The sequence below is a fragment of the Cornus florida genome, unplaced genomic scaffold (assembly GCF_030987335.1).
Source record: "Cornus florida cultivar Cherokee Brave unplaced genomic scaffold, ASM3098733v1 CherokeeBrave_3.0.0_Hap2_Chr03, whole genome shotgun sequence".
Lineage (NCBI taxonomy): Eukaryota > Viridiplantae > Streptophyta > Magnoliopsida > Cornales > Cornaceae > Cornus > Cornus florida.
Window position 1 is genome coordinate 28,075,391 of NW_026775573.1, and position 19,335 is coordinate 28,094,725.

A 19,335-nucleotide genomic window follows, 5' to 3' on the forward strand; every position below is an offset into this window, starting at 1 on the left:
GTGCTCTTTTACTTTTGTCAAATGATTAATGCAAGTGGCTCAAGTTTACATTGTATTGGAGTGCTCTTTTACTTCTGTCAAATGATTGGTGCAAGTGGTTCAAGTTCACATTGTATTGGATCGGCTTGTATTTCATGTCTGCTATTTTCTTGCGTTGTGAAAATATTTGAACTGGTTTCGTGATGGGTTCAATTTAGTAGCTCAAGTGACCAGACATTAACTTGATTTAAATGGTTGCAGCCATTGCATTTAAAGCGAATCAGTTGGATGATGGAAAACTTTTGACGATGAATCGGAAAAGGAAACAGTAAGGGGTGAACATGGTAAGAAATTTTATTGTAATACTTTGTATATTTTTAGCAGTCAATGGAGCCATCAGTTGAAAAATTCTCCAAATTTTTTTTTTTGCTGGCATTTCAGGAATTCAGAGGTCATTAGACATTACGAGAAAGAGCACCGGAGACGTATCAAACCCTTTAAGATCAATTTGCTTGGTAATGCAGAGGTAACTATATGGATTTCAATTTAGTAGTTTTGATGTCTGGTTCACTTAGTGAATCATGTAATGGATTCGATTTTTTATCTGCTCATATTGTTTTGTAACTAACAAACCTGATGAAAATAATATAGTACTAACCAAGTGGTTATATAGCATGTTCAAAAAACAATTGTTAAGTTTGGAGCATTGTAGGGGAAAAGGATCCAGGTTGGAATATATTGTGTCTGGTTCCAGGTTGTTTGTAGATGTCTGACCCTTCTCCACGATCTTGCCGTCCTTCAGAAACATCATTATCATAGATTTTTAAGTTTAATCATTCATGCTAACATATTCAGAGGAACCCCGCGTTCTCTGGACCTACCAAGTGTTGTTCTCTGCCTTCCTCTTTTCCCAAATCTTACTTTCATTTTACCTAATCTAAGTGTTCAGATTTTGATACTAATTAATAACACTCGTCGCTTTCCAACGATGAGTCACCCTGAACATTTTTATTTCGTTAATTAAGTAAGTTTAAGGCATTTAAAGCCACTGAAAGGTCACACTATTTTAGTGCATCATTGGCTTGGATTTGGTCACTGGCTGAGTTGTACTTGCCCCCATTACGGATTGGGAGTTGTTTTTTAGTTAATTATTGGGAATTAATAATTGAAATCTTGTTGTACAAATGAAGTTCATCCAGTTCGACATTCTTCCGTACTTTTTGGTATAAATAATCTTCATCTCCATTTCTTCTAAGCAGAACAGTTAGCACTCTACAGAAAGTCCCTTTATTTCCCCATAGGCTGTCCATTTTTCTGTGGCAATAAGAAAATGGAGTCTTTAGGAGTCATGTCAGATGAATGGAACTCATTTAGTGGAATGTACTCCACTGATCAGGAGGCTGACTTCATGGCACAGTTGCTTGGTTACTGTGAACTTCCGAATGAGCTGTCAGAGGGTTCGAGCTTTTTCGTCCACTCCTCCCATGAGTCAGCTGTGAACATGGCCGGGGTTGGCGAAGGCTTAATGTGTTCTTCAAATAGCACTAATACTAGCATGTACTGTTCTCCACAAGGGACTAGTACTTATAGTGGTCTTAGTAGTATTCTTTTTCCCAGTACTTCAAGTCTTGAAAGCTACTACCTGAGTGATTCTCATCATACATCAGGGGCAAGCGATGGTTCTGTGTCGATGGATTTATGCATTGGGGAGGATAATAACACCGGCTTAATAGAAGAGGATGACTTCTGGAACCAAGATATGAGTACTGGCCGTATGGAGTCTGGTGTGAACCTGTCAGAAGCTGTTCACGGAAAGAATTTGCAGCTCAAAAGGGAACCTACGATGGCAGTACCGGATCTGTCTAGTGAAGATAAAAATGATTCACTGGACAATTCTAAGAAAAGATCTCGAGTTTCAGGAGAGGTGAGTATATTAAGAAACACATTACATTGTTAACAAAGTGTTTTACTTTTCCTATTGCAAATGCTACTTAATTTTGAATATTGTTTGCCGTTTCTCATCACAATTTTCTAATGCAGGTCCAAAAGAAGAGGAATGTGAAGTCGAAGAAGAACAAGAAACTTGACGAAGATAACAATGCCGAGCTTAATAAGCAGAGCTCAAGCAGCTGCTGCTTAGAGGATGACTCCAATGCTTCTCAGGACCTGAACAGAGTGACTTCGAGTTCAAGCTCAAAAGGGGCTGCAGCTATGGATTCAAATGGCAAGACAAGAACCAGTAGGGTGTCAGCTACTGATCCCCAGAGTCTCTATGCAAGGGTAACTACTTACCAGTGTTTCGACATAGTGTGTTTGCTGTTAACCAATGTGCAATTGATTTGGATTTTTCCTTTTTTTCCCATATTGTAGAAAAGAAGAGAGAAAATAAACGAGCGGTTAAGAATCTTACAGAACCTCGTCCCAAATGGAACAAAGGTAGGCAATTATGTATGGAACTGCTTTTTTTTTTTTTTTTTTCGCGCTAAATGGAACTGCATGTTGATTTCTAAGTTCTTCAAGTTAATCAATTCTTGGGCATGACAGGTTGATATTAGCACAATGCTGGAAGAAGCTGTCCATTATGTGAAGTTTTTGCAAGTTCAAATCAAGGTCAGTGAAAAAGAATGATAACTTTATTTTCATTTCAAGATTGTCTAAGTTCCACTGAGATTGTACTATTCTCGAACTGAGTAGAGGAAATCGACAATGTGGTTTTGGAAATAAGTGTTTTTATGTATCTATTTACGAGATTCAAACATTGTTTGTTTCTTGAAGCTAAGTTGGGAATGGAGTTACTGATCCTAATGCTGACTTTACTGTTTGTATATATGTAGCTATTGAGCTCTGATGATCTGTGGATGTATGCTCCCTTCGCATACAACGGATTGAACATTGGGCTTGATCTGACGATCTTGACGCGGAGGTGATGATCTTGAAGATGAAGGGAAGGAATGCTGGTGCTGAGTATTCAATTTATTAAATAAATATAGCAAATTATATAGAATATGTATGTAGTCAATTCCGTCTTGTAATGAGTTTCTTTTTGCAATTTATTGACGGCCTATTGCTCTTACACGATGAGTAATCATCATGAATAATTGATTAAACTACTAAGTTTCTGTTTGATTTTGCCTCAACATAATAAACAAGGCTTTCATCTTCATCTGTTGTTGTCAATGATAGTATAACTCTTGTACAGAACATTGATTTGAATTAGTTGCTTTGTAACAACTTGGTGGTGAAATGGTAATTTCAATTGTTTAAATTGTGTGTAATTAATTTAATTTGAACTGACCTCTTGGGAACGCCTCTCAAGAATTTTCTTGGTAATTGTTTGGAGTGTGTGAGATGGTGGATTACGTGTCAGATGGTGAATGGTGGATTATGGAGTGCTCTAATCATCCTTGGCTTGATATTATATAAATAGTGTTGGTCATATGAATTCTTTCTATAATATTTTCACCTACTATATTTAAACTTTCTAAAGTCATTTTTAACTTCATCCATGTTATTTTTAGTCGTTGTCGGTCTCTTTACCTTTTATTACAATTAATCTTGATCCTTTGACCGGCATGTCATTCGGTCTCTACAGTACTATATGTCCGATAAATTGAAATTCACTCTCTTGAATTTCCTTATCAATGGATGTTATAGTTAATTGACTCTCTCTCTTCTAGTCACTCCACTCGATCATTTTAACACTCTCATTTACTAACAAGTTCCCGAATAGAATTTGTTACATTTGCTTTTTTGGTATGGCATTTGGTTGATAAAATTTATATTTCTTTTAAATTAAAGCCTCAGGGATCCTCAATGTACAGTGCCATGGCTTAAAAATACATAAACAACAAAGGTTGGTAGACTTTCATTATTATTTTAAAATTAACTTGACATCCATTTTCTCCTTTTTATTCTTTAGGACTGACCATACTGTAAATTTGTTAAGAATCAGTTTGATTCAATGGATTGTAAATTTGTAATCTCCACCATTCCTTGTCAATCAATCCAAAAATTATTCAATTTTGCTTCTTCTTTTTGACATGAAGTGCCAATTCAAAGCATTCAAGGCATGTTTATTAATTATTACTCAACTTTCACATTATATTAAACTTGGAAGGGTCTATTTTTGTTAAAAGAGTTATTAAAAAATTTAAAACTGAGTGAACCAAACCTATTTTTTTCAGAAAGTTGAACCAAACAATGTACTTAGATATTGTTCTGGTCTTTTATGGGGATAATTGTGGAAATTTGAGGGAATTAGTTCCACCCGATACAAGATTGGGACACAGTCTTTCTGAGTAGACAGTGTGCCCCCATGCTTTTTGTGGCTTAGCCGCATAGGTGCTATAGTGGGCTTAGCGTGCAATGTGTTTGCAATTTCTTTGAAGCAACGTACTCTTCTTCCCCTCTCTCTCTCTCTCTCACACACACACACAAACTCTCTCTCTCTAGACTCTAGAGTAGTAGTATAGCTTGCCTGAGATGAACTCGATCTCTTGCTTTCCAACATTAAGCTTGTCCTGTACAACATACTACGATACTGTAGTAAGAAATGTATGTGTACTACAATCCAATCTTGCAATTCAAGCATGAATTAAAATGACGGTATCCAATTAAGATTGCCTGAAAAAGACCATCAAAGTTCAAAATCACCCCAAACTATCTTTCCTCCTCCTTATACATACAAAATAAATAAATACATAAAATAAAAAAATTAAGGTGGAGGTAAGACGTTGGTCAATTGTAGAAGGATTTCGCCTCTGGAAGTGTCAAATATACGAAGACCTACATGAACTCGTCACCTCCTAAGTCACAATAGAGAAACTTATGGTACCCATCCTATCACGACCTCTTTTTATTACAACCATATATTACAATAATACCAAGTCCATACTTTTCAAAAGAAGGTCAAGATTTCGAGCATCTGAACACTCACAGTAGTGTCATTAAAAGGACTCCATATATTCACGTGTGGGCAAAATTAATAGAGAATAAAATTAGACCAAACGATGTAAGAATCAAATTAGGTCAATTTACCATCTCAACTGAACACTCATAGTAAGCTTCCTGAAAAAGGTATACATATATATATTTTACACACGTTACCTTATAGTGTATACTAGTTTATAGTAAAGCAAAAGTTAAGTATAACTTTAGGATCACATTCTAGTCCAAGTATAAAGACTGTGAGAGGTAACAGAAAATTAAACACCAAACACATACACCTAAAGAGAAGAAGCCATGAAAGCCCATCTTCTCTTACCTCTCTTCTTTTCACTCCTCCTCCTCCTCCTATTCCCACGCGCCACCCACCAATACGCGTGCGACAACCGCGACCCCAACACGGCCAACTATGCCTTCTGCGACACTTCCCTCTCATACACAGACCGAGCCAAGGACTTAGTGTCACGCCTCACTCTCCAAGAGAAGGTGAAACAACTAGTCAACAAAGCCACCGGGATTTCCCGGCTTGGCGTCCCCGCCTACGAGTGGTGGTCTGAGGCCCTCCACGGGGTCTCAAACACCGGACCAGGGGTCCGTTTCAATGCCACCGTGCCTGGTGCAACTAGCTTCCCGGCAGTGATTCTTTCAGCTGCTAGCTTTAATGCCTCGTTGTGGTACGAGCTGGGGCGGGTTGTGTCAACCGAGGCTCGAGCCATGTACAATGCTGGCTTAGCCGGGCTGACGTATTGGAGTCCGAATGTGAACGTTTTTCGGGACCCGAGGTGGGGACGGGGGCAGGAGACCCCGGGAGAGGACCCTCTGGTGGTGGCTAAGTATGCAGTGAACTATGTCCGGGGTTTGCAGGAGGTGGGACAGGAAGGGGACTTCAGTAGTGAGAAGCTCAAGGTTTCGAGTTGTTGTAAGCATTATACTGCTTATGATCTTGATAACTGGAAAGGGGTTGATCGGTTTCACTTTGATGCAAAGGTATGCATGTTTGATCATTCATATATATATATATATATATATATATATGAATAATGTTTTTGTGTCCGAAAGAACATTTCCAAGCTTTCAAGGCCATCAAGGTATTTTTGTCAAAATAATTGTCCCACGTGGTCACGTGCTTGAATATGATCACTTTAATTTTAGAATTCTAACTTTTGTGCCTAAGAGGAGGGTAATTTGCAATTTTTGATAAATTAAGGGTTTGTTGCAAAAAAAAAAAAAAAATTAATATAGGGGGTATTTTGTAACTTTTTTATAATACAAGGGGTCTAGAGCAATTTGGCATGTTTTATTATTTGAATTGTTTTGATTTTTGATTTTATTTTATTTGATTTTATTTATTATTATTTTTTTTTAAACACTAAGTGTTTTGATTAAAGTGGACTACATGAACTATCTAATAATTTCTTATAGTACAAGAAAATATAATATTCCGGGATATTTTACATGTAGTCTTCCCACTCAATACACATTCATGTTTTTTCTTGAAAATTCCTCATTTCTCGTATATTAAGTCAAATTGAGAGATTTTATAACTGTGCATTGGGCATGGATATAGCACTTATAAAATACCCTAGGGTTTTGTATACTCTCTCCTCATATTAGGGTGTACCAGCTGACCATTTAGTTACTGAAGAAAGGAAAAATAATCAAAGAAGTCCAATTAATAAAGCTATGTTTGTGTGTGTGTGTATATATATATATATATATGATCATTGTATTGGGGCTGCAGGTGACACCACAGGACATGGAAGATACATATCAGCCTCCATTCAAGAGCTGTGTAGAGGAGGGGCATGTCACCAGTGTGATGTGTTCATATAATAGGGTCAATGGGATCCCCACATGTGCTGACCCTGACTTGCTCCAAGGGGTAATCAGAGGACAATGGGATCTTGATGGGTTTGTACCTCTCCCATGTCATTTTTTTTATTTCTATTATTGTATTGTTACTATTTATTATTTTGTTTTGTTGTAATAGTGGACTGACAATAAGCAAAACGCTAATGTTATTTAATAGCATTTTTATAACTGTACCACATTGGTTTTGCCTCTACAATATTTTCAAGCTGGTTTAATTTGAAGGAGACCTTATATCAATATTTGTTGGAAAAATCAAAATAAAATTGTAGCTTTGTCCTCAAGATGTAGATTGGGTGGCAAAGGGTATAGTTTGAGAATGCCAACCTGATGAGAAGGATTTTTTTTTTTTTTTTTTTGGGGATCAAGATTGGCACGTGTCATTACTCGATCATTAGTTCAGGTGGTATAACCTTTCTTTTTTTAAAAGAGAGGTGAGGGGTTCGAGCATTTGTGGGTGTGTAAATATTTACCTAATTAAAAATTGACATGTGACAAAATGGTTGATGTTTAAGGCTAAAAATGTAGGATTAAAGGGGGCTTTTTGCACTCTTCTAGTGAGAAAACGGAGTGATACAAGAATGTACTTCATGACTACTCCCTTGGACACATTGGAATTTGCACCTTTCTTCTACTGCCCTAACTATTGATATATGTATGGGAGACAATCTGATATGAAACCAAATGAGCCAACTATTCAAATCTAGTTTAATCTCTTAATATCATAGATGGGGACCCTTTTTACTACTTTAAAATGATATTTTAATTGTCTTCGTTACCCTAATCAATACTAATTCAAGTATACTTTGGAACAGATATATTGTTTCAGACTGTGACTCCATTCAGGTTTATTTCAACTCTATACATTACACTGCTACACCTGAGGATGCAGTAGCTCTAGCCCTGAAAGCAGGTATTCCATTTTTTAAATTATTATTATTATTATTATTATTATTTTATATTTTTATGTTCAAGAAAATGCGCACACACCCACAATATTGCCCCCGTTCGAACGAAGAGATCATACCTTTTGGGCTAATATATATTGGTAAGCAGGTATCCTAATTGCACCAACATATCATATGCTAAATAGTCCTACATGATCATGCAGGTTTGAACATGAATTGTGGAGATTACCTAGGGAAATACACAGAGAATGCAGTGAAATTGAAAAAAGTGGAAGAGTCTGTTGTAGACCAGGCACTGATATACAATTATGTGGTCTTAATGAGGCTTGGTTTCTTTGATGGTGACCCCAAATTGCTCCCATTTGGGAAACTTGGCCCTTCTGATGTATGTACCAATGATCATCAATCATTGGCAGTTGAAGCTGCCAAACAGGGAATAGTTTTGCTAGACAACAATGGAGCTCTTCCTCTGTCTCCAAAGACCATCAAGAATTTAGCCATTATAGGACCTAATGCTAATGTCACTGTGACTATGATAAGCAACTATGCCGGTGTGCCTTGTCGCTACACTAGCCCTTTGCAGGGGCTACAAAAGTATGTGTCGGCAGTGACATACCAGCCGGGGTGTAGCAATGTGGGATGCAGCAATGGAGGCCAAATCGATGCAGCAGTCAAGGCTGCAGCTGCAGCTGATGCTGCGGTGGTAGTAGTGGGGCTTGATCAATCCATTGAGAGGGAAGGGCTGGATAGAGTGAACTTGACATTGCCAGGATTCCAAGAGAAGCTTGTAACTCAAGTGGCTAATGCCACTAATGGACCGGTAATTCTTGTCATAATGTCAGCCAGTCCAATTGATGTTTCCTTCGCGAAGAACAATAGCAAAATTGGGGGAATTTTATGGGTTGGATATCCTGGTCAAGGTGGAGGGGATGCCATAGCTCAAGTCATATTTGGAGACCATAATCCAGGTTCTCTTTCTCTTGAACACACAACACACACACACACACACACACACACACACACACACATTTTGTATTGTCTTCAGTGCATCTCTGAAGTTTTTTAGGCATCTTCTCTATTTTACAATGCCTTGCAATTGTTTAAGCATAAGGCACAAGTATATTGATACATTTGTTTGTGCTTTCAGGTGGAAGGTCACCTTTTACTTGGTACCCACAAGCGTATGTAGATCAAGTCCCAATGACTGACATGAACATGAGAGCTAATGCCACTAGAAACTTTCCGGGAAGAACCTACCGATTCTATAATGGCAAATCTCTCTATGAATTTGGCCATGGACTAAGCTACTCAAAATTTTCCTACTCCCTAATATCTGCCCCTTCCACCATAAACGTCCTATCTTCCGAGTCCACCACGCAGCTTAATGGCCAAGCAATCGACATTTCAAGTATAGATTGCCAGGATCTAGAAGTGGAATTGATGATTGGAGTGAAAAATGAGGGGCCTATGGATGGTGCCCATGTCGTGCTATTGTTTTGGAAGCCGGCTTGCTCACAAGGGGTGATTGGGACACCGAATGTGCAGCTGGTGGGGTTTGAGACAGTGGAGGTGAAAAAAGGGGAGACAGGGACAGCAACCATGAAGTTGGACGTGTGCAAGGAGCTAAGCGTGGTGGATGAAGATGGAAAGAGGAAGTTGATCCTTGGGCCGCATAAACTTGTAGTTGGTTCTTCTAATGAGAACCACCTGAAGCACAATTTCAATGTCAGTATGTCTGGAAGTGCCTTATCTATGTAATATAGCAGCTAAGAGTACTACCACCACTTCCACAACCATTATTAATAATATTGGCTAATTAAGAGTAAGAGTAAAAGCTAGAATACATGTGAAAGAGATGTGCGCACTCATATGTAATAGAAGCTTCTTTCTCTGACTACAAAATATCACCCTACCCTTCGAAACTTATTTGATTTCTGATAATACAGGAAAATAAATGAAATCCAAGAATTTTCTCTGGATCAACTCACTAAGATGCCAAACAGTCCTTAAAGGATTCTTGTAAAGACCAATTCAATTATAATCAAATAATACACACAGCTAAACTTGGAGAGATACCATAAAAAATAGCAAATATAGAAGAATGGAGCACAAACCAGAGCTTAACAAATTAATCATCCTCCTCATAATTACTGCCCTAATTCCTTCTTCCTTGGTTCATTCGAGCAAGCTTGCAACCTCTCCATCACTTGCAGCAGTAAGTTCATCCTGGATTCTCTAATTATTTTTTGTTATCTGACTTATGTAGTGCTTTAGTGAAACATAACAAGTTCGAATTACAAAAACAATTTTTTTTTTTCCTATTTGTATTTGTATTTTAGGCTAATGGTGAGGAAGCTTCCTATGATATGAATATGTTTAAATGGAGCATTAAAAAGGCGATTAAAGGGTCATTTCCTGTGATCTGTAATTCAAAGTGCAACCAATGCAAGCCCTGCATGCCAGTTGAAGTATTAATCCGAGCGACGGAGCTGGAAGAGAATGAGTATTATCCGCAGGTGTGGAAGTGTATGTGTGAAGACAAACTCTTCTCGCCTTTTTAAGCTTCTTACCATATTATAACCATAAAAAGGCTCTTTGCAGCTTCCTGCTAAGAAGAGTACAGTATATATATGGAATACTTGCTATTGTAGTTATGTTAAAACTGTTTAATCAGATTGTTATTTCCATGACCTGAATTCCCCAAATAAACAGATTTTATGGTCCATTAACCATCTATTTCCAATGCCAAAAGTCTAGAATCTAAGAGAAAAAAAGGGGCTAGCCGAGTGCATGAGTCAGATTGTTATTTCCATGACCTGAATTCCCCTAATAAACAGATTTTATGGTCCATTAACCATCTATTTCCAATGCCAAAAGTCTAGAATCTAAGAGAAAAAACAGGGGGCTAACCGAGTGCATGAGACCCTCGCCATTGCAGGGTTTGGGAGGGTCAGATGTACACAGCTTTACCTTCGCATGAAGAGGCTGTTTCTAATTCCAAACCCGTGACCACCTTACTGTTGCTCTGAAAAAGTAAAATGATGATCATTTAACTTTCCATTGAAAGAAGCAAAAAAGTAAAATGACAAAGAGTTTTGATCATGGTGCAAAGTATAATATAACGACCCGAACCCGAAGGTCTGAATCGTTAACCGAGTTCTTACCTGAACCCGAGGACTCTCAAGGGTTATATGGTCATTTCTTTTGTCGAGGCATTAATAATGATGTCCCGGGGTCAACAAGGCTCAAGATAATCATGAATTGGTCAAAGGAGAAGTAAAATCAGGTTTGTAAACAAATTGGCCCAATATGTAGGAATCGGTCGACGTGTGAGGTGTACACGTCGACCGGTTTGGTGAACTCGATCGATGTGAAATCATAAACGTCCACCGATTCCTGCATGTTGGGCCAATTTGTTTGTAAACCTGATTTTACTAATGTATCCCACTTCTTTTAAAGGCATATCTAATGTATCCCACTTCTTTTAAAGTCGTATCTCTTCTTCTGTAAAAAGACAATTCATAATCTTTGTTTTGAACACATTTCAAAATTTAGAAAGGACAAGAATATTTTTTTTTCTCATGGAAAAGGTTTCCTCTGAAACAAGCCCTAGCTTCCATAAAAACAAAAAAATTTAAATTAAAATTAAAAAGAGAAAAAAAGCGGATTTCATTAGCTATTATAAAATACAAAAAGCTATTATAGAAAAATGTAATATGTGATTGTGATATATATTAAATATAAAAAGATATTTTCTATTAGAATGAAAAATTAAAAGTCGATCTTATATAACTTTTACTCAATACGTTCCTCAATAATCTTATAAAATACAAAAGGCTATTATAGAAAAATGTAATATGTGATTGTGATATATATATTGAACACAAAAAAATGCTTTCTATTCGAATGAAAAATTAAAAACGATCTTATATAACTTTTACTCAATACCATTCGAATGAAAAATTAAAAACGATCTTATATAACTTTTACTCAATACGCTCCTCAATATTCTGCAATGGGGTAGTGAGTGAATTGTCATATATATTATGCACAATTAGTTTTATTTATAAATATATTATTTATGCATTTATTTGAAAACTATATGATACGTTTTAAAATAGTATTTTTTTTTTCTAAAGAGTAATTTATAAATTAAATCCTATAAAACAAAAAAAATTCAAAAGGATTTCATTAGCTATTATAAAATATAAAAGACTTATATATAAAAATGTAATACAGAATATGTTATTGTGATATATATTGATTATAAAAAGGTGCTTTCTATTATAAAGAAAAATTAAAAGATGATCATACATTTTATTCAATACGCTCTTCAATTCCTCAATATTCTTATCCCATTTTTTTTATCACTCAATGGGTAGTGAATTGTCATATATATTATTAAGCATATAGATTATAGAGTATATAACCCCTTATATGTTCTAAAACCTCATTAGCATTCAATTTTGATGCAAACAAATACCTGAATGTAAAAAAGAATAAAAAAATCCATGAATACATTCTCACTTCGAAATAGTGACTTCAAGCCATTTTTTGCTCATTTCTTAAACTTAACGGACTTATAAACACAACATAAGTCATTCATTGATAATTTTTTCAAACTTAACTGAATTATATAACCCAAATAAAAGATAGGGATATTATTTGTTCAAAATCAAAACATTAATTATATATATATAAATTAAGGTATTTAGTATGAGGTAGTAGTGGTATATATATACAGATTCAAAAATTATAGTAATAATGTGTATATATGCTTATATAGAGAGAGAAAAAAAAATATTTTATTTATTTTATAAATAATTAATAATTTTCTTTTAGGTGATGCTATAATTTTTGCTATTAAGTGATGCTAGAAAATAACAACTAACTTATTAATATTTATAGAAAGTATATATAAATTATAATTCATTTTATAATATATACACACTATTAATAATTATATATAATGTTAAGTGCAAAAAAATCTCTTTAATATATAAGATTTGTGCAAAATTAGTTCATACTTTTTTAAAATGAGCATGTTAGCTCATAAAATTTAATAAAGGTGCAAATAATCCCCTTGGACTACTTTTGACAAAAAGTGAACATGAAAACCCTACTTTACCTTTTTGATTTTCATTTTGCCCCCGGCCCATTAGTACAGTGAACAGCTCAGCTCGCCGGAGATGTGACCGGATAATTGCATGAAATTCGCCAGAATCGAATTTTCGCCGGAGAAGATGCGTGGGGCGCGTGTAGGAGAGTGTAACGCCGTATGTGGCTTTTATTTGCAGCATCGTATTCGTCTTGGTCTTGTGGACCGTATTATGCAATCAAAATGTGGTTTTGATCACGTTAAATTTATGCGTTGTTGGCTCTCTTTCTCTCTCATCTCTGTAATTTTTGGAGTCCGGCCTCTATCTCCAGCATAAGCCTCGCGTTCTTGCCGATGTCGTTGGGATATTCTTTCTGGGCATGAACTGAAGTTTACCGAGAGAGACGACGCGATCAGTTGAGAGAGAACAAGATTTAGGGAAATTTTCTACTCTGTAGAGAGAGAAAATCAGATATACTGTATATTAAAGGGGTTCCCCAATAAGCTGAACCAATATTGTATAAATTCACAACAATACCTCACTCACTGAGCTCCAATCATCACATGCAGGTGCACATATATGTATATCTATGTGTAAGTACGCATATGCATATAGAGAGAGAGAGTACAAAATTACAATCACAAATACACATGAACATAAAGATTTTCACTTGAACAACAAATTTTACATAAGAACGAAACAAAACATCATAATTATGAACTGGGCACTGCCCTAATTCATAAAAAACCCACAAATTCCTCAAAAAATGATGAATTAGAGCAATTCCCCAAGAAGCCGAACAAAGAGATAGTAAGTGAATAGAGTAGAAAAAGGTGAGAATGAAAGCATACCATGGCGTACAAATTGGTGAACCCATTGACCAAAGTTAGGGTTTTGGTGAACCGCTATTGGAACGCATCACTGAGATTGTGAGCTGGGTCGGTGGAGATGATGAGAACAGAGGATCGAACCATAGAGAGAAAGATGGAGATGATGGAGCTACAAGTGGTCTTGCCCACGCCGCCTTTGCCTCCAACGAAGACCCACTTGAGACTCTCTTGGTCCAGTCCGTTCTGTACCCTCCCTTCCGGCTAGACTCCCTCGTACCCTCCCTTCGTACCGTCCCTTCCGACAAGTCCTCCAGGTCATTTTATCGTCATTGCTATTAGGGTTAGCGGCGCTCGATTTATTTATTTATTTTTCTTTTCTTGATAAGTGGGCAAAAAGGTCATTTTACATGACCTAAAATTATTATTGTCATCTTACACCACAGAGCCTATTTGCATCAAATTAATAGGATATGAGATTTTTTATACTGGATTTATTTACATAGGGAAGATTCCCTGTATATTATACACACACTATTAATATTCAAGAAACCCTAACTATAAGTAGCAAGGGTTGGTCCAAAGCGCCTCGCTCAGTCTCTCTTTCAGCCTTTCATTTCCATTTTCCAAACCATTCCTCTCTTTCAAATCCTTGATACACAGCGCCTCCAAATCCTTCCTCTGCAGTCGACGGAGGACGGCGGGACATCGACGTCGGTCTGCAGTCGACTTGAGGTCTCGACATCGACTTGACGTCGCCCCGCTGTCCCGCCATACTCCGTCAACGACATCGGTCTGCAGTCGACGTAAGGTCTCGCTGTCCCGCCGTCCTCGACATCATCCTACCGTCATCTACATCGATCTGATCCCGACGTCGTACCGCCGTCCTCGACATCATCCTACCGTCATCGACATCGATCTGATCCCGACGTCGTCCCGCCGTCCTCCGTCATCGACATCGGTCTGCAGTCGAGATCGGTACGGTACTGCAGATTTTTTTTTATATATTTTTGATTATTTAGAAAAACGTGAAATGAGCTTACAAAGAAAAAAAAAAAAACATTTTTCTGAGATTATTTATTTATTTTTGGTTATTTATTCAATGTAAGCAAAGGAAAAAAAATCGATATTTACCCACACTGAAATGAGCTTTCACTTTACTTTACTTTTCATATACAATTATGTCAAAGGAAAATTCAATTTTTTCTTCGACTTCTTCAACATCAGATTCAGAGAGTATGTAAATGAATACTATAAATGAAAATGGCAAAAGACTAATTGATGATGTGATTAATGAAGTCATTGATGTCGTTGTTAGCGAAGGAAATCCATTTCAAACAAATAAAAGAAAGAAAACATCTCCCGTCTGAGAACTAATTTTTTGTGGAATACTAATTAATTTTGAGAAGTAATTTTTTTTACCAGCCGTGCCCAAGCTTTTAAAATCCAACCAGCCTGAGCCCGATCTCAAGTTTTTGAGTTGAGCCGAGCCGGATCAGACCCAAGCTCGGCTCGTGGTTCATATGCAGCCCTAATTGCTACTGTACTATATTTTATTTCTTCATTGTTGAATTTTTTTCTTACTTTTTAGTTTATAGTTTTACATTTGTTATATAAATTAATAATGGGTGTGTGTTTCGTTCTCCATTGTAGGCTGATTCCCTATCCTTCGCCAAAATGCATCAGTTTAATGAACATCATATTAAGCCTTCTATGTTGAGAAATGCTACTGGATGCTTTCGAAGAGCAAATCACAACCCGCAATCGATCAGGTTGTTCTCTCTGACCGCTGATTTGAATTTTCTCTCGTCTTTTTAGATACTTACATGTCATATCTGCATGAGTATGGTTAATCCAATTAAGCATTTTTTTATAGTTTATATAGTAAATTTTATATGGAATTAGTTATTGGAACTTACCATAGCTTAACTTAATCTTGTTTTGCCCCTTTGCTGTGACACCTCAATTTGACCACATGCTATCATATGACATTGTCAATTTCTGGTTTTTATCTTTTAAAATATTGCACAACACTTTCAATTATTTGTGGTCTTATTCACTAGGCGGAGGCTCTCTCTTACCTCTCCAATGGTACAATGATGACATACGGACTGTTATGGATGCGGGGTATTCCCCAAGCTGGTTGATCTTCTGCAGTGAGGATTTTATAATTTTACACTGTAGAAGATCAACTAGCTTGGGGAACACCCCACAGCCATAACAGTCTGTATGTCATCATGTGTACCGTTGGAGAGGTAAGAGAAAGCCTCACATGCATCAACGAACACGTCTATGCAATATTTTAAAAGATAAAAACCAGAAATTCACAATGTCAAAAATGTGTGTATGAATTTTACAAAATTGGTCAAATTGAGGTGTCACGGCAAAGTGGCAAAACAAGATTAAACCGATTACAGCAAGTTCAATAACTAATTCCATATTAATTTTATTTTATAAACTATAAAAAAAATGCTTAATTGGATTAACCATACCCAAGCAGCACATATGACGGGTGAACAACCTGATCGAATGCGGGTTGTGGTTTGCCCCCACATAGATGCTGAGGGGCTGGATGAGATTTTGGGATGCGGATTGAAGTTCAACTGAAGTTCTGTATGATTTTGGTTGCTGATTGTTAGGTCATTGAAGTTGCTGAATAGGCTCGGGATTATATTAGACAATTCTGTCTTTTGTATAGGGGGTTCCACGGTTGGAGGTCCTTGTAGTCATATTTCTAGAATTTCTTCCTTTGTACATGTTACCGGGAAATGTTGCCCAAATCCTGAGAGTTTTATCAAGAAATTTAAAGAAAAAATGGCTATAAACTCGACTCGATATTGAAGTAAAACGAATGGCAAGCATTATGATTACATTTTGTGTATTATTTGCTTTTTATCGCCTGCATTTTCTTTTAAAATGTGATTGATTTGTAATATTTATCAATGGTGAAATGGATATATGTTCAATAAGTTGGGTTCTTTTGAATTTTCTTTGCTCAGTAATTAGCTGTATACTGTAACGTAAAACTGTGAAGTAGTAGATAATGGTTGGAGAGAATAACTTGGAGAGCTGGAGCACTCGTATAATAAGCAAGTGACACAGAATGGTGTGAAGGAAAATGATTTTTGCACCAAATAGTTACAGTGATTTGTTAGATCTATTTGTATTATGCATATTTCATTTAGTTTAGTATACTTGTGTTTGTATACTTGATTTACGAGGGTCTCCATATTAATTGTATGTTTGTGTATTTATCTTGTTGGTGAGGAACACTTTAATTGGGCATAAAAATTGATCTTGGGCATAAAAATTGATCTAGAAAATATTTTTTGTACCATTGTCAAACACCACAAGATAAAAAAATAAAACGAACCTTTTACATGAAAATGTTTTGTTTAGCGCCCTTGCGCAAGTGCGCATGCATGCCAGTGCCCACTATTGAACGATTGACCATCGTACAATTGAACGATTGTACTATACGATTGACCATGGTACAATGTTCGTGGTGAAGTTAAAGTCTTGAGATTTTAAATTCAGTTTAATTTTATTTTATGTTCGTGACAATTAATCAATCAAATTTAATTTTATTGGTCAATTATGCAACAAGTAAAGAAGTATAGTCCTTTATTTAGTTGTATTGGGACCATTTGGTATAAATCACTTAGTTGCACGAACCAACCAATCAAATTTAATTTAATTGATCAATTATGCAACAAATAAGGAAGTATAATCCTTTATTCAGTTGTATTGGGACCATTTGGTATAAATTACTTAGTTGTATTTGGTATAAATAATCAATTAAAAAATTATTGCAATTCAATGTAAGTGTATTATTACTCTAATGTGAATTGTGATTGTGGTGTTGCTAGTATGTGAAAATTATTAATACTTGTGGTTCATTTTTTTTTATTAAATGGAAAAGGAATATGGTTATTCCATATTTACTAAATATATTTTTTCTATGTTAAATGTTTTTGAGAACTATTTTATAAATCAAAAGTGTTGTGCTACGAAAATGTCCATGAAAGAAAGCATTCAATTTTTTCGAAGTACAAGGAATATTTCATTGCTCCCCATATCTTGACATATTATTTAATAATGCAATGAAAGAAAAAAAAAAATGCAAATGTTTCTTTCTATTTTTGGGAAACTTAAAAATAAATAATAAAATAAAATCAATTATCATGCCTTTTGACCCCAAAACTCAGTGTGTCAACTTAGATGACAACAACATGATGGTTGCACTGGTCAACAATATGAGTTGTCAGTGCCGGACTTGAACTTGGTTCCTCCCTCAATGTCATCATTTTGGGTTTCTCAGTTGTAGAGAGAACTTTGGGTGGTCTTACACATGGTTCATTGTATCGGTCAATACGCAACTCTCGGTCAATGTGTAGCTCTTTTTTAAATTTGATATGCGATTCGTATTCATTCCAACTACTTTCAAGTGTACTGCACTTTCTATCATGGAGCCATCATTTATTTCCCTATTTGGATGGCTCTCAAGTGGCACAACTCCATTTTGATTTACTAGAGTTTCCATCTCAGTGAAATTTAATTCTGCATAGATCACTTGCGTTTTTATTCAACAATTACATTATATTGTTTATGCAACAATTATATTTTTGTATATTTATTACGCACCGTCACACAAGACTATGGCATAGGATCCCCTCCTGGATTTGGTCGGCTGACTTGTGTTGCCCGTGGCACGTCCTAATGTGTCATCATTCTTAAGGGCACCATTAACATTATCCATGGCAAGGTAAGTGCTGAATAACTTTGGGGCTATTGAAAAACACCAGGATTAATAAATTTAAGGCAATTGAGTATTTTAAAATTTTTAAGTAAAATTGGTTATATATGGTATCATTCGAACTAAAATAATGAAATGAAAGGATAATTATATGGAATCCTTTGAACTTAATGCACTTCAACTTTATTTTTAATCTTAACCATCATCCTTTATTAGAATTTGTAGACTTTTAACTTTAAAAATTCTCTATAATATGGTATCAAAATTTTGGAACCCACCCTGTCATCACTAGTAATAATTTACAACATACTGATCCACATCGATAGTCAATATGTTAGTCAATATGTTGTAAATATATATATATTTTTTCTAGTTGGTACTCACACACATGCCTCCACTGAAGTTCGAACTCGACCTTTGAGAAATAAGAGTTTGGTACCGCTAGGCCACAGGTCTGTTGATCAGTATGTTATATATACTAACTAGTGAGGGGCCTAAGTATTGTTTAACTACAAAATCTTCAAAAAAATGTACTCCTGAACCAGTTGTTGGCCCGACCCGGTGCAATTGAGAAGATGTTAACAGCGATGAAGCCGGAATTAGTGACTCGTCGAGCAAGAAGCGAAGCACAACAGATCAGGTTTCTTGTCGCGGTTCACCTGGTCATTGCATTACTACTTGACACTGTTCGATTTGTTGGTGTGTGGGGGGGTGTTGGGGTGGGTCGTCGTCCTGGTGAGTGCCATGTTGTACCTAGGGAAGGAGATTCGTGGTTGTGCTTGGATATATATGCTATATTGAATAGGTTTTTTTATATATTTATTTTGATTAAGTTTTAGAAAGAGATTCTAGAGATTTCATTTAGAACATTTTGGTGAGATCATCTCTGTTAATCAAATCAAGGGGCAAAAATAAAATTTCTCATATTAATAATGGCACACCTCAACAATGAG

The 19,335-nt window shown here is 36.1% G+C and overlaps 2 protein-coding genes and 1 long non-coding RNA gene across 3 annotated transcripts; all 3 read left to right on the plus strand.

The window, feature by feature from the left end:
• The first annotated feature begins 513 nt into the window (after positions 1 to 513).
• Positions 514 to 3,212, plus strand: LOC132300080 (transcription factor bHLH84). The gene is made up of 5 exons (XM_059797013.1): positions 514 to 1,903; positions 2,020 to 2,259; positions 2,350 to 2,415; positions 2,524 to 2,589; positions 2,814 to 3,212. The coding sequence occupies exons 1-5, from the start codon at positions 1,310 to 1,312 to the stop codon at positions 2,904 to 2,906; spliced, it is 1,059 nt and encodes a 352-aa protein (XP_059652996.1). The 5' UTR covers positions 514 to 1,309; the 3' UTR covers positions 2,907 to 3,212.
• A 1,987-nt stretch (positions 3,213 to 5,199) lies between these two features.
• Positions 5,200 to 10,265, plus strand: LOC132300081 (probable beta-D-xylosidase 5). Its single transcript, XM_059797014.1, has 6 exons — positions 5,200 to 5,910; positions 6,665 to 6,834; positions 7,608 to 7,705; positions 7,904 to 8,668; positions 8,848 to 9,915; positions 10,040 to 10,265. Exons 1-5 carry the CDS (start codon positions 5,221 to 5,223, stop codon positions 9,456 to 9,458), a joined length of 2,334 nt encoding a protein of 777 aa, XP_059652997.1. The 5' UTR covers positions 5,200 to 5,220; the 3' UTR covers positions 9,459 to 9,915; positions 10,040 to 10,265.
• Positions 10,266 to 14,169: 3,904 nt separating this feature from the next.
• On the plus strand, positions 14,170 to 16,496 carry LOC132300082 (uncharacterized). Its single transcript, XR_009480278.1, has 2 exons — positions 14,170 to 14,604; positions 15,280 to 16,496. It is a non-coding gene; the product is annotated as an uncharacterized LOC132300082 (long non-coding RNA).
• Positions 16,497 to 19,335: the final 2,839 nt, after the last annotated feature.